Raw genomic sequence first — 15694 nt, forward strand, 5'->3', positions numbered from 1 at the left:
TTTTAAATAACATGCTTTCCTTCCTATGTATTGAGTTTTACTGATTGAGGTTTATTTACCATTACGTTAGATTTTTTGACAAGTTTAAAATTCCATAGTTGCATTATAATGTCTACATAAAGTGTTATTCACAGCAGAATAAAGTAGTATATGTGGTTATTTTCTTGTCCAACTTTTTGTTTATTCCTGGAATTTATCATGTCCTTTTTTTATTTGCTTAATTTACTGAATATCTGTTGCTGCTTTTCTGATACCACAAAAAAATTCTCAATATTTTTGCTATAAATGCATTAGATAATATTTTACAGTTTAATTTTTCCCCCTAAAGAACTTTTTTTTATATGTTCACTTTAATAACAATATATGTATATACCATGTTATCACCACGGAATGTAAATTCAGATTAGGTGAGAGAATTTTACAAGTGCAATAAAATATTCTGTAGTATATCAAAGTTTGTATATAATGTCAGATCAAACCAGCTTGCTTATAAATCATTAATAACTTTCATTATAGGTACTCTGTTTAGTTTTACAGAGAAAATACATAATCCTACACACATTTAAAGTGTTCTCCATTTAGCTTTGTGTTAATGCTTAAAATACATATTTCTATTCCAAGATGACATTTAAAATTCATTCTACTCTAACAGCAGCAAAAATAAAATTCTGCAGTTACACAAGGGCTAAACTAGAACTCATAATTAAATTATTCTCATGTTTATAAGTGTGATTATGAAGTAAATGCTACTCTCCCGCCCCATTGCAAACTGTCAAGGTTTGGTTTAAACACGTATACGCATTAGTTAAAGGAGGCTTTCCAAATTATAGTCCATGTACTTTTTTGAAACAGTTCTCCAAGAGCTAACCAGCCCTAAAAACTAAAGTACTCAATCAGTCCACAAGAAACACAGAAAAATGTTAAATTAACTGGGGTAAACAAGACTCCTATATAAAACCCAAGGCAGGAGATATTCTGCAGCAAACTGAGAGTACTTCAAGGTTGATCTGTAGTCTTCTTTAGAACTAGTCCTGTCATAAGGGTTTAAGAAGGTGGACATTTTAACACTACACAGTACATTTAGGGGACTGGGTTCTTTTGTGTTAGCTTGTCTTCCTGAATGACCTAGCTAGTGAAGTGGTCACTAATAATTTGGGTCACCAGGCAAATCAAATCTGTACGATAGGAAGCTGTTATTCAAAATACTTTATCTGAACCTATCAAATTATTTGTTTGTGACACAAGCATGTAACCTCAATATATGATGTCTAACTAAAGAATTTTTAATTTAATTTTATTTATTATTACAACTATTTTTTTTTTGGAGAGGTTTTTGCTACAGGGCGCGTGCGCTCGCCAGACAGAGAGAGACATAGAGACAGAAAGCGAGAAATCACCCCCCAGAGGGGATGGTCAAGCCGCAATCCCTTCTCCTCTATTCTCCTCTTGGGATCTTGGGCATGCACACACACGCGCCCGGCGTGAGTTTTAAGCCACCGGGTCCGGGACGCGAACCGTGGTCGACTACGTGGGAATCCAGCGACATAGCCATTACACTAACTGCTGTTTCCCACAACTATTATTTTTAATTTGACCAGAGAGAGACAGGGAGAAAGCGAAAGTGAGGAAGGAAGCCACCAGGACCAGAACTTGAACTGTGGTTGGCCATGTGGGTGTCCAGCTCCTTAACCACTGTGCTGGCCCAGAGATGTCTAACTAAAGCAAGAATGTACGACAAGACCAAAATAGCATCTGTTCTTCTAAGGTTTGGGTTTTGCCCAGAATTCCCAATACATGGAATAGCGTATATCAAGAGTCATGACTCCCACAACAAAGCCTCAGGCTGCCATGTGCATGTGGATCAGGCAAATGGACATTTCAGTATTTCCCTGGCTTTTCAATTTGTATAATCCATATGCAACAATTGCTGCAAAACCTGCCATTCCAGTGGGGACAGATGGTGCCACTTTAGCTTTTTAGATAAGATTGGAACCCTGATCTTCATGAAGAAGGAGAAACATCATTGTTACTTGACATGGTGTCTAAAGAATCTTCCCAAGAGTTTCTGTTAGGTTCCAGTGCAACAAAATCCCTCACTCTCTGTCCCCCCGGGGGATGGCCATCATGTAGTCCTTTCTCCTCCATTCTCCTCTCAGGATTTTGGGCACACACACATACCTGGTGTGATTTTTTTTTTTTTTTTGGAGAGGTTTTTGCTATAGGGCATGTGTGTTCAGAAAAACAGAGAGACAGAAAGCAAGAAATCACCCCCTGGGGGGATGGCCACACTGCAATCCCTTCTCCATTATCGTCTTGGAATCTTGGGCACACGTGCACACAAACCCGGCGTGAGTTTAAGCCACTAGGACTGGGACTCAAACTGCGGTCGGCTACATGGGAGTCCAGTGACATAGGCATTACTCTAACTGCTGGTCCCTACCTGGTGTGAATTTTAAGCCACCGGGTCCAGAACTCAAATCATGATCAACTACTTGGGAGGCTAGCAATATAACCATTTCACCATCAGCTGGTCTGTCATAAGTTTTAAAAACAGAAAATGTGAGCCCTCCTTTGTTCTTTTTGAAGATTGTTTTGGCTGTTCTATGTCCCTTGCAACTCTATATGGATTGTAGAATCAGTTTGTCAATGTTTATGAAGAAGTCATTTGGGATTCTGATAGCCATTAAATTGAATCTATAGATTAGTTTTGGAAATACTACCATCTTAACAATACTCAGTATTCCAATCCATGAACATGGGAGTTTTTACTATTTATTTAGTTTTGTAAGTTTTTTGTTTCTTTTGTTAAGTTTATTCCCAAATATTTTATTCTTTTTGATGCTATTATAAATAGAATTGCTTTCATAATTTCATTTTTAGATTCTTCATCGCAAATATATCAATTGGCTTGTGTGTCCTGATTTTTAAAAAATTTAATTTAATTTAATTTTTTTTTTTTAGGTTTTTGCTATAGGGCACATGCACTCACAGGAGAGGAGAGAGACAGACAGAGGGAAAGTGAGAAATCACTCACCAGGGGGGATGGCCACATCACAGTCTCTTCTCCATTCTCCTCTTGGCACCAGTTTGGAGCTGGAACTGCAGTTGGCCGTGTAGGAGTCCAGCTGCCTTCATCACCATGACACCTGCTAGCCCTATGTGCTGATCTTATATCCTGAAAGTTTGCTGAAGTTATTCATTCTAACAGGTTTTTTAGTAGCTTGTCTAGCATTTTCTATGTGCAAAATCATGCCATCTGTAACAGAGAGACAGTTTTGCTGCTTCTTTTCCAATTTGACTTCCTTTTATTTTTTTTTTCTTAATTTCCCTGGCTGAAACCTCTAATACACTGTTGAATAGAATTGCTGAGAGTGAACATACTAGAGTTTTGTTTCTGATGTCAGCCTTTCACCATTAAATATGATGTTATTCATGAATTTTTCATACATACCTTTTATTTGCTAAAGATGTTCTTTCTCTTCCTAGTTTATTTAGTGTTTTTTTTTTTTATCATAAAGGGTCTTAAATTTTCATCAGATGCTTTTTCTGTGTTTATGTGGGTGATCATGTCGTTGTTGGTTTTTATTCTATTAATCTAGTTATCATATTAATTTATTTTTATATATTAAATCAGCTTTGCATTCCTAGTATAAATCCCACTTGGTTATAGTGTATAATTCTTTTCTCTGTGTTGCTTGTTTAAGTTTGCTAATATTTTGTTCAGGATGTGTGTGTCCATATTTATAAGATATATTGGGCTGTAGTTTTCTTACACTATTTTTGTCTGACTTCGCATGCATTGTCAGGGTAATTGTTTTCCCTTTCACTTAGCTAATGGCAGCATTAGCTGCTGTTGGGCCTCCAAATCCTCGGGCAGATCCAGAGTGTTGCAGTATTCTGCATGGTCTTGTTGCAGCAGTGGAAACCCTCTGCAAAATTACCGAATACCAACATGAGGCTCGTACTCTACTCATGGAGAATGCAGAACGTGTTGGAAATAGAGGACGAATAATCTGTATTACTAATGCAAAAAGGTGAGACATTCATCACATTAATTCTGTCACTGAGGGATTTTGATTCCTATTACAGTTTCTATCTAAAAAAAAGAAACAAGGACAGCATGTTAACATTTAAGCATGTAACTTTGCAAAGGGTTTTCTGATTTTTTCCTTCCTTTTAATATTGTGACTGTGTTTATTAAATTTTAAAATAAAGACTCATATATTTCTGTGAAAACTATTTTGTTTTGTCATCATGTAGGTCAGTGTGACTTTTTTCTCATTAGCTTCTCAGCTAGTTTGGTGTTGAGAGTGAGCACACTAAAGATAGAACTTACTGAAATAATTCTAAAGTCTATAACAAGATCATAGTGTTTTAAATTTTTCTTTAAGAGTTAATTCCTTTAAGTTTGTTCTATATTTTTTTATGCCATAGTGATAGTCATGTACGAATGCTTGAAGACTGTGTCCAAGAAACTATTCATGAGCATAACAAACTTGCTGCAAATTCAGATCAGTGAGTATAATCCATAAATGAATAAATATGTTTGGCTTCATAGTTGTATGTATTTCATTGTAATTATATTTAATAATTTTAAACTGATAGATAACTTTCCCTTGAATTCTCTACTGACTCAACAAATTACTCAAAAAATGTATCTTTGGGACCAGCAGTTAGCGTAATGACTATGTTGCTGAACTCCCATGTAGCTGACCACAATTTGAGTCCTGGACCTGGTGGCTTAAACTCACGTCAAGCACGTGTGCGTGTGTGCCCAAGATCCCGAGAGGAGAATGGAGGAGAAGGGATTGCGGTGTGGCCATCCCCCTTAGGGGAGTGATTTCTCGCTTTCTATCTCTCTCTCTGTCTCTGTCTTTTTGGCAAGCGCACACGCCCTATAGCGAAAACCTCTCCAAAAAAAAAAAATGTATCTTTGATCAGAAACTTTTTTTTTTCCATTTTTTTCTTTCACTTCAGAATTTTACTTATTTCCCATGGGAAAGGTGATTAGAAGGATAAAATAACATACAAATCTATAATGTGTGGTTTTTTGATGGTTTATTCTCACAGCCTGTGTTACACATTTGCAAAACGTACAAATTAATGGTGACATTCAGTCTATACCAAATCAAAACATAACAACATTACATTATGTACACTTTTCCCTAAAATTTTTTATTGCACTTTATTTGATTAATTGATTTATCTTAATTTGACTAGAGAGAGACACAGTGAGAGAGAGAGAAAGAGAAGGCAAGCCAACCAGATCCAGGACTCAAACCACAGTCGGCCATGTGGGTCCAGCACCTTTAACTACCACGCCACCTGCAGGCTCGTATGTGCTCTTTTTGGAAAGAAAAAAAGCTATGGAAAAGTAGAACACTTTTTTCCCCTCTGTTTGCACCAGTACCGTGTGATCAAATGTGTGAGATTTTTTTTTTTCCCACACGAATTCTCCTGCTCTCTGGATATCTGGTTGGTTGTCCTATAGTTCATTTATGACACATAACTTCCTGGAATTGGTGCAGATGCCACAATCGCACAAGACTGCCTCCACTTTAGACACCGCTTTCAAGAAGTGGCTCCCCAGGTTGCCCACATTTCTGTCCAGTGTGGCTACAAATTGCGTGTTCCCACAGCCCCTTCTCATGTTCTTTAATTTGCTCTGACAATTCACAGAACTCAGCGAAACACTGTAATCTACTAGTTTATAGTAGAGGATTTGATAAAAGACCCAGACAAACGGCTGTATGAAGATGTACACAGGGCAAGGTCTAGAAGGGACCTCCTGTCTCTGGAATATAACCACCTTCCTGACACTTGAGTATATTTGCCACTCTAGAAGCTCTCTGAGCTCAGTACATGAGAGATTTTTATAGCAGTGTCACAGAAATATGATTGATATTAACTCAGTCTCCATCTCTTTTCCCCTTCCCAGAGGATGGGAAAGTTGACCTGAACTCTTCCGAGTTTTTTTTTTTTTTTTTTTATTAATTATTTTATTCAACTTTACCTATCATCATTATTTTCCAGTTCAATCAGAGAAAGGGAAAGTGAGAAAGCAAGCCACCAGGTACAGGACTTGAACCGTGGTCAGGCATGTGGGAGTCCAGCACCCCCAACTACCATGCCACCTTCTGGCCCTCTCCCAAGTTTTTAATCATAGCTTGGTCTCTCTGGTGGCCAGCCCATTTTGGAGCTATCCAGGATTCCATGAAGAGTTGTTTCATTAGAATGAGTGCTGTGGCTATCACTTCAAAGATGCCAGTGAATTTAAGAGCTGTGTGTCAGGTCAGCCTCATAGCAATTGTTAAGCATCATGTGTAGGGAGCCAGATCCCACATGACCAACTGAAATTTGAATCCTGGACCTGGTGGCTTGAAAACCATGCTAGTATGTTTTTAATCGTACGGGACATAGAAATGGCGGGAAGGTATTACAGTATGACTATATCCCTCTGGATTCCTTTCTCTCTATTCCCTCTCTCTCTCCTCTCTCTCTCTCTCTCTCTCTCTCTGCCTCTGGCAGGTGCACCTGCCCTCTTGCAATAAAAATTGAGAATAATCCAGCCAGTAGGTGGTGTGGAGGTTAAAGTGCTGGATCCCACATGGTTCTCTTCACTATTCAAGTCCTGGACTCAGAGACTTGAGAATCACGCCAAGGGTGTGTGTGTGTGTGTATGCTCAAAATCCCGAGGAGAGTGGAGAAGGGATTGAGGCATGGCCATCTCCTCTGGGGGGTTATTTTTCACTTTTCCTTTCTCTGGCAAGTGCATGTGGTCTATAGTAAAAACTAAAAAAACTGTAAATAGATAAAATTTTTAAAAAATTAATAATAATAATAATGAAAAAAGAATTGTGTGTCAAGAACCAGGGTCTAAAACCAAATATTAGAGGAAAAGATACTCTGAGTACCCCTATTACTAAAGGAATTAAGGGTTTTTGGGGCGCTGTGTCAGGACCAGTGGCAGAGACCAAATATATATATTTCTTATTTCACAGCTAATCTAGACATATTTGGAATAATTGTAATATGGACTCTATTTTAGATTAGGTGATCATTAATTTCCTTTGGTGAGTTAATGGTGTTATTGTTATGACTAGGATTACTCTCATGGAGAGACATACTGAAGTTCTTGAAAGTGTCATGTCTTCTGCAGCTTATGCTCAAATAGTTTTAATTAAAAAAGGAAGAGTGGCCCATTCATAGAGGTGCAAGTGATAGGGCAATCCTGCCCAAGGTTGGGATCATATGAGTGGCCTGAGTTCAATTCCTGGGTCAACCTGGATAGGCTAGGCATGGAGCATGGACCTGTGTGATCCTAGCTAACTGAGAAACTAGGGCAGAGAATCAAAAATGCAAGACCTTGCCAAAAAAGCCTGTTTTTCTATCTCTCCTGGTCTCTTTCTTCCAAGCTTGCTCTGCTTTCCATTAATAAAACAAGAGTATATGTCTACTTAGGTACATATAGAGAAAGCAAAGATGAAAGGATATCTGAAGGATCGTAGAAAAATAAAATTAAAGCACAAGTTTATTTTTGGTTCAGAAAAATTTTGAAATCCATGCATAGTATTTTTTTAATGTTATATGTTTACGATGCCCTTTGAAGACTCCACATATAGCCAACAGTGAATCTAGGTGAAAGATATACAAGTGTTCATTGAATCGTTCTTTTCTTTCAACTTTTCTGTAGCTCTGGAAATTTCAAAATAAAAAATTGGGGGAAATTTTTAGTATTGCCTATCCTACTTTTTTTTTTTTTTTATAACCAATTATAGGTAATAGTATTGCTGGATTTTGTCCTTAGAAAACAGTAGTACAAGAGACATTAATACCATCATAGTAATTTTCCCTGAGGCAGGGTCTAAAACCAAATTATACTTTTTTTTTTTAAAGAGAGATTTTCGTGTAGAGCATGTGAGACAGAGAGACAGCAAGAAATTACCCCCTGAGGGATGGCCACACTGCAGCCCCTTTTCCTCCATTCTCTTGATATTTGGGGCACGTACACCCATGTGCCCAGCATGTTTGAAGCCACTGGGTCTAGGACTCAAACCACGGACTGCATGGGAGTCCAGTGATATAACCATTAGGCCATCCGCTGGTCCTGAAAATTATACTTAATTATAAGAATTTTTCCTTTATTTTTATCTTTCAAATAGAAAGTTACCATTTTGCATTTGAGTTAATAAAATTATTCATTGTGTTTTTACAAGTGTAGCAATTATGTGTTGTTTTCCTAAATGTTTATCTTTTGTGTTAACAGTATTACCTGATTGTAGCAATATATTATATTTAAGTATATTAAAGTTTTAATAGTTTACCTGCCTGAATTTTTACATAGTATGTGTTCTTATATTTTAAGTGAAAAGTTCCTCTTTAAGTCTCATGCAGATTCAAAAATGTGAGTTGGTCTTAATCCATACCTACCCAGTTGGTGAGGACAGCCTTGTATCTGATCGTCCTAAAAAAGAGGTAAATATAAAGCAGTGGAAGAAAAGATCATTGTAAGTTATCCATAATAAATGCTTAGAAGGATTAGCATTAAAATGATCATATTGTTGATATATTCTGCCAAAAAATACTGAGTTTTTAAAAATTCTTTTTTAGCACATTATTTTTCTTATTTACATTCCATCATTGTGTATCTTCATAACACACAGTATGGTTTTTCAAAGTATGCATGTAGTATATGACACTCAAATCAAGGATATTATCATTAACATCATTTTCAACTAATAAATGTTTCTTCCTTTTCCCCCCTTTATCATTCACTTTCCTCTATTACAGTCTCTGACATCTGCACTTATGTTCTCTACTGTCATATCTGCAGATCTTTCAATTTCTGCCATAGAGTATAGACATTCGGTACATATTAAGTGGGGATATATACTGTGTGTCTTTCAAAGTCTGGCTCATTTCACTTAGTATTAAGACTTCCACATTCATCCAGTTTGAATTTCTTTTTTCTTTTTCTTTTTTTTTTTTGGAGAGGTTTTAGCTATAGGATGTGTGCGCTCGCCAGAAAGACAGAGAGAGACATAGAGACAGAAAGCAAGAAATCACCCCCCCAGGGGGATGGTCATGCCACAATCCCTTCTCCTCCATTCTCATCTCGGGCTCTTGGGCATGCACGCATATGCTCCCAGCGTGAGTTTTAAGCCACCGGGTCCAGGACTCGAACCGTGTTCGCCTACATGGGAATCCAGTGACATAGCCATTACACCAACTGCTGGTCCCCTTTTTTCTTTTTTTTGAGGGGCACACATGCACATGTGCCTGGTGTGATTTTCAAGCCTCCAGGTCTGGTACATAAACTGCGATCAGCCACGTGGGAGCCCAGCACCTTAACACCAAGCTAACTGCTGGCCCCTACTCATTTTGAGTTTCTTTTTTTTAAAGATTTTTGCCGTAGGTCACGTGAACTCTCCAGAGACAGAGAAAGGAAAAATAAGAAATCACCCCCTGGAGGGAGGGTCATGCCACAATCCCATCTCCCCAGTGCTCCTCTAAGGAACCTGGGCACTCACACACTTGTGCCCAGTGTGATTTTCAAGCTACTGGGTCCAAGATTTGAACTGTGGTCAGCCATGTAGGAGTCCAGTGCCTCAGCCAGCATGCCACCTGCTGGCCCTGCACTTTAAATTACTTTATATAGTTGATTTCAAATTTAAGTTTACTGTGGTAAAAGAAAATGCTGGATATAGTTTCTGTACTTTTAAATTTGTAGAGGCTTGTTTTGTGCCCTATTAATGTGGTCAGTATTTGACACTGTTTCATGTAGAGGTGAGAAAAAGGGTACTTTGTAGTTGTTAGGTGAAGTGTTTTAAATATATGTGCCAGGTCCATTTGGTTTATGGTTATCAATTAGCTCCTGTGTTTCTGTTTATTTTTTGTCTAGATGACCTGTCCAGTGGTAACAGTGGGGTGTTGCCATTCCTAACAATTAATGTGTTGGCAGTCTATACTTTCTTTAGATCTAGCAGATTTAAAATATTTAGTTTTCAGAACATCTGTATGGCAAAACATTGAGTTTTTTTTTTTTTAAAAGAAAGATTTTAGCCATAGGGCATGTTTGCTTGCCAAAGAGAGAGACTGAAAGCATGCTGCAGTCCCTTTTTCTCTGTTCTCCTCTCAGGATTTTGAGTGAGCATACACACACGCCTGGTGTGAGTTTCAGGCTGCCAGGCACGGGACTCAAACCAAAGCTGGTTATTTGGGAGTCCAGTGACCTAACCATTACGCCATCTGCTGGCCCTGTCTAGGTTATTTTTTTAATGCTATAATTATAGATTTTAAAGTATTTTCTGTTTCATTTGCCTATTAATATTTAATTTAATAAAATGTTGCAAAATCATATTCAATTTGTATTGTTTCTAGAATTTAAGTCACTTTACTGAATTTCAGTTAGGTTAAACTACTTTTATTCTATGAAAATCTCTTTTTTCTCATTAGAAAAGCAATATTCTCTGACTAAATTTACTTCAGTAATAAATCAATTTTACATATTGTAGGACTGACTTTAAACATTGGTTTTACTTTTTTTTTCTTAGAGGTTTTTGCTATAGGGCGTGTGCGCTCGCCAGACAGACAGAGAGAGACTGAGAGACAGAAAGAGAGAAATCACCCCCCAGGAGGGATGACCACGCTGCAATCCCTTCTCCTCCATTCTCCTCTTGGGATCTTGGGCACACACGCACACGCGCCCGGTGTGAGTTTAAGCCACCGGGTCCGGGACTCGAACCGCGGTTGACTATGTGGGAGTCCAGCAACATAGCCATTACGCTAACTGCTGATCCCAACATTGGTTTTACTTTTTAAATAAAGAATTTTTAAAGGGAAAGATGATTCTATTGATTGTTAAATGAATTCATATGACAGTATTCTCTATTAGTGGTCTGTGTTTAGAAATACAGATGTAGTGACCACTCAGTGGCGTCATGGTTAAGGCGCTGGACTCCCACATGGTCAATTGTGATTTGAGTCCCAGATCTGGCACGTAAAAATCAGGCTGGGCACGTGTGCATGCATGCTTAAAATTCCATGAGGAGACAGGATTGTGATGTGGTCATCCCCCTGGGGTGTAATTTCTTACTTGTCCTCTCACTATCTCTGTCTGGTGAGCACATGCGCCGTATGGCAAAAAACCTTGAAAAAAGAATAACAGATATGTGTTATATTAAATGGACATGTACTTTTTTCATATTATTATAATATGAATGTGTCAAGTATTTTTTTAATTTTTTTTTTTGTTACAGAGGTTTTTGCTATAGGGCGGGTGCACTCACCAGAGAGACACAGAGACAGAAAGCAAGAAACCACTCCCCAGGATGGCTTGGCTCTTCCATTCTCCTCTCGGAATCTTGGACACACACACATACACATATGTGCCTAGCATGAGTTTTAAGCCACCGAGTTTGGGACTCTAACCGTGGTCGACTACATGGAAGTCCAGTGACATAGCCGTCATGCTATCTGCTGATCCTAGTCTATTAATGTGTCTAGGTACTAAGCAGTATTTTTAAGTAATACTGTATTGCTTCTGGTGTAAGTTTCTTTTTTTATTACCTTTTTTCCTGCTTCTTTCGGTGGCAATATGCTGGTTTTACTTTGTACATGTTAGTTATCCCTTTATCCAAAATGCATGGCACCAGAGTGTTTTGGATTTTAGGCTTTTTTCGGGCTTTGGAATAGTTGCATATAGATAATAAGTTATTTGGGGGATAGAACCCAGGTTTAAACATGAAATTCATTTATGTTTTATTCACACCTTATATGCATAACCCAAAAGTACTTTTACATAGTATTACTGTATTGCAACATTTTGACTGTGATCTATCACCTGAGGTTAGATGTGGAATTTTTAGCTTGTGGCATTGTGTTGGTGTTGAGAACTGTTTGGGTTTTGGAGGATTTCCTCTGCATTAAAGGAATATTTTTTTTACAGTAGGAGAAGAAAAAGTTTATGAAAAATACGTATTATGCAAAAACTGCATGGGGCTGGCAGGTGGTGTGATGGTTAAGGGTGCTGGACACCCATATGGCCGACTGCAGTTCAAGTCCCGGACCTGGCGGCTTGCTTTCCCGCTTTCTCTCTCTCTCTCTCTCTCGCTCTCTCTTGCTCTCTCTCGCTCTGTCTGTCTCTCTCGCTCTGTCCCTCTCTGGCTAAATTTAAAAGAAAAAAACAACTATGCGTGAACTTGAGAAACTTTTTATCTAAATAATCTGTACTTTAATTTCATTTTTACATGAACTTTTTGAAGTCATGTATTTTTGTGGGCTATTTTAAATTCATTTTGCATATAGATAAGTAGAAATAAAAATATAGGGACCCAGCAGATGGCATAATGATTACATTGCTGGACTCCCATGTAGTCTACCACAGTTTGAGTCTCAGACCTGGTGGCTCAAAACTCATGCTGAGCTGGGGCTGCTGAGCTGGGGCTGGCAGGTGGCATAGTGGTTAAGGGTGCTGGACTCCCACATGGCTGACCACAGTTCAAGTCCTGGATGTGGCAGCTTGCTTTCTCATTTTCCCTCTCTTGCTTTCTCTCTGTCCTTCTCTAGTCAAATTAAAAGAAGAAAAGAAAGAAAGGTTGGTTTAAAAAAAAAAAAAACTCATGTTGGGCATGTGTGCATGGATGCCCAAGGTCCTAAGAGGAGAATGAAGAAGGGATTGGGACGTGGCCATGGTGGGGCATAATTTCTCACTTTCTGTCTCTCTAATGAGTATACGCACCCTCTAGCAAAAATCTCTCTTAAAAAAGAAAAAAAGATATAAATTAAAACATATTTATATCGAAGACTACTCTTAAGTTTCATAGAGGACAGGGACTGTTTCTTTTCACTATTCTATTCTTCATACATTGTGACATAAAATAAACTCTGATTAATACTTATGTATTAAATGCATAAAAATCCATTGCTAAAATTATTGTCATTAACTTGTGAACTTTTTTGTGTGGGTTTATTGAGAGATTTTTGCCTAGGGCATTGACCAGTGAGAGATAGACACAGTGGGAGGGAAAGTGAGAAGTGCCCCCCCTCCCCCCCGAGAGGGATAACCAGCCACAATCCTTCTCATTCATTATCCTCTTGGGATCTTGGGTACTCATGCACATACACCCAGTGCAGTATTCAAGCCACTGGATCTGGGACTTGAACCGTGATTGGCCATGTAGTAATCCAGCAACATAACTGCTACACTATCTGCTAGTCCCACTTGTGAACCTTTTTATTTGAAAATGTTTTTTGAACTTCTAAAAGTAAAAATGGTTATTTTTTATGGGTTGTAGTAAATTAGTACTAGATTATAAACAATGTTTTTTGTGTATTTTTTTTTTTTTTTGCATACTTTTTTGTAGCTGTCTCTCGTGTTAACCAGCGAAGTTCACAGTGTTCGTGCAGGTCGGCATCTTGCCACCAAATTGAATATTTTAGTACAACAACATTTTGACTTGGCTTCAACTACTATTACAAATATTCCAATGAAGGTAGGCAGTTCTTTCTCCTGTTATTTTCAAAACTCTGCTTTGCTTTTTAAATATTTGTTCGACCTGTATTATTTATTTTAATTGAACCTTTACTTTTTCTTCCCATGTTATATTTTCTTGTTTTGCTAGCCCACATTCAGTGTCTTTGACCAGGTTAGTAAATATCGAAAGCAGTAAGAAAGGATCACAGAACAAAATGCTGTACTTTTTTTTCTAATAACATGTTACATGGGCTTGAAAAAAAAAATTCTTCATTATTTTTATTAAAATATAATTGGTATTTTAAATTATTTTTCTGTGATTCTTTTCCTGACACCTGTGTTATTAGATTTTCCTTACTTTGCATATTCTAATGGATCTTTTATTTCCTATATTTTTGTTCTTATACACTCATTATAAAGGTGTTTATAGTCATAGGTCTAACTAAGAGAATATAACTCATAGTTTCAAATTAGTTTGTTACTTTGTAGCTGAAAAGCTGTCTTTAATGTGAATCCTCTGATTCTTCTAAAGTATTTTCTTAGGAATCTATTGCTCTCTTTTCACTTTCATTATATTATTATTAAATTGTCTAGGACCAGTACAATGCCTAGCCCATAATAAACTTTTATTAAGTAGAATTAAGTTTAATTTTGTTCATTTTGTCTAAAAATTTAAAGTAGCCACTGTATCTAAAAATTCAAATTGACTTTGTTATGAGTCCAATTTCAATTTTTTGCCTGTATATGATGAACACTAAATTGCATGAAAGATATAATTCTTTAATTACTAATTTTCTTCTAATATCACTGACTGGTTCTTTACTAGAAATGTTAGGCTCACCCTATAGAACCTTTTGGATGCAGAAGCAGTTAACAAGTAAAATAATGTAATAAGTATACCTTAACACATCATTTAATGAGTTATTAAAAAGTACTCTGAGGGTTACAGACACTTTGCTTGTTAAATTTGAGAGGATTTGTGTGCTACTGGTGTGAGTCTCTTCAATCTTTGTCTTTTTTTGTTAAATAGATAATGTTGAAATTGCTATTTACTAGTTAATGAAAACAAGTTAGTAAACTTGTTTATTAGTCTGTTTTTGCTATTTTATATGACTGGTTTTTGCTAATTCCCCACAGATATTTAAAGATGCTATTTTCTCTTTTAAACAATAATTTCAATTTATGTAATCATTTTAATAAATTATTTATTTACATTATATTGTACATAAAATGTAAAGACAATGCCTTTGGAGTAAAAAAATTTTCAAACTTTCTGCATTAATCGTCTATGTTAATTCTGACATAATGTAAGAAAATCATTGAATACTTTATCGTCTGTGTATCTAACAGTATTTTTATATAGAATTTATATTACTGCAGAAAACTATTGCATCTTTAAATAGATTAATTACTGAACAAACTATGCTATTATTTTAGCCAGTTATTGCTTAATGTATTTGGCCTAACTAAGCCAAAAGCAAGATGAGTAATTAATAGTTTCATCATTTTGAAAACAAAACCAAGTTATTTGAACTATTTTAAATTTTGCTTTAAGGAAGAACAACATGCTAACACATCTGCCAATTATGATGTGGAGTTACTTCATCACAAAGATGCACATGTAGATTTCTTGAAAAGTGGTAAGAGACATTTGAAAATATTATTTTGTAAGACATATAAAAGCATATTAGTATCTCTGAGCAGTTCTTCAGTAAACCAACCTGATAGCCTGATTTATTCCTTTACAAATTTACCTGTCAGTATGTCTGTGGAGTAAACGTTCTGTCAAATTCAGTTTTGGAGAGACTAGGCTAATGGAACAAACGTTGAGAAAGATGGACATGTCCTTCTCAAAGTCGTGAGTTTTTTCAGACTTATTTCATAGGTTCTCTTTTGCAGGGAGAACACCTTGGGAAAGGGAAAAGGACAGAAACAGACTAAACAGAGGGATAGATCTTCTACTTGCCTGCATAAAAGTTGGAATTAAAGAGTTTTTCCCCTCTAAATACTGTTTTTTAAAAATTATTTATTTTATTTGCTATTATTTTTTGATTGAAACAGAGAGAGAGAAAGGGCAAGTGGAAAGCAAGCTGCCAGGTCTGGAACTTGAACTGCAGTCAGCTATGTGGGAGTCTAGCACCCTAAACAGCAGGCTACCTGCTGGTCCCATTCTCTAAATACTATTTTAATCACTAGGTCTGCCTTCCACAGCCGTAATTT

General features: G+C 36.9%; 1 protein-coding gene and 1 pseudogene across 4 annotated transcripts in view; one reads left to right on the top strand and one right to left on the bottom strand.

The window, feature by feature from the left end:
- The window catches only part of INTS13 (integrator complex subunit 13), a 37779-nt gene that overhangs the window by 5559 nt on the left and 16526 nt on the right, over positions 1 to 15694 (top strand). For all 4 annotated transcript variants that reach the window (XM_006140277.3, XM_006140276.3, XM_027770995.1 and 1 more), the window contains 5 exons: positions 3832 to 4034; positions 4435 to 4515; positions 8385 to 8475; positions 13365 to 13493; positions 15030 to 15114. In XM_006140277.3, the coding sequence (XP_006140339.1) occupies positions 3832 to 4034; positions 4435 to 4515; positions 8385 to 8475; positions 13365 to 13493; positions 15030 to 15114 (589 nt within the window). The remainder of the gene's footprint in view (positions 1 to 3831; positions 4035 to 4434; positions 4516 to 8384; positions 8476 to 13364; positions 13494 to 15029; positions 15115 to 15694) is intronic.
- LOC102492872 (HIG1 domain family member 1A, mitochondrial pseudogene) lies at positions 1667 to 2037 on the bottom strand (annotated as a pseudogene).

Source organism: Tupaia chinensis, unplaced genomic scaffold, assembly GCF_000334495.1.
Source record: "Tupaia chinensis unplaced genomic scaffold, TupChi_1.0 Scaffold000028_1, whole genome shotgun sequence".
NCBI classification, from domain to species: Eukaryota; Metazoa; Chordata; class Mammalia; order Scandentia; family Tupaiidae; genus Tupaia; species Tupaia belangeri.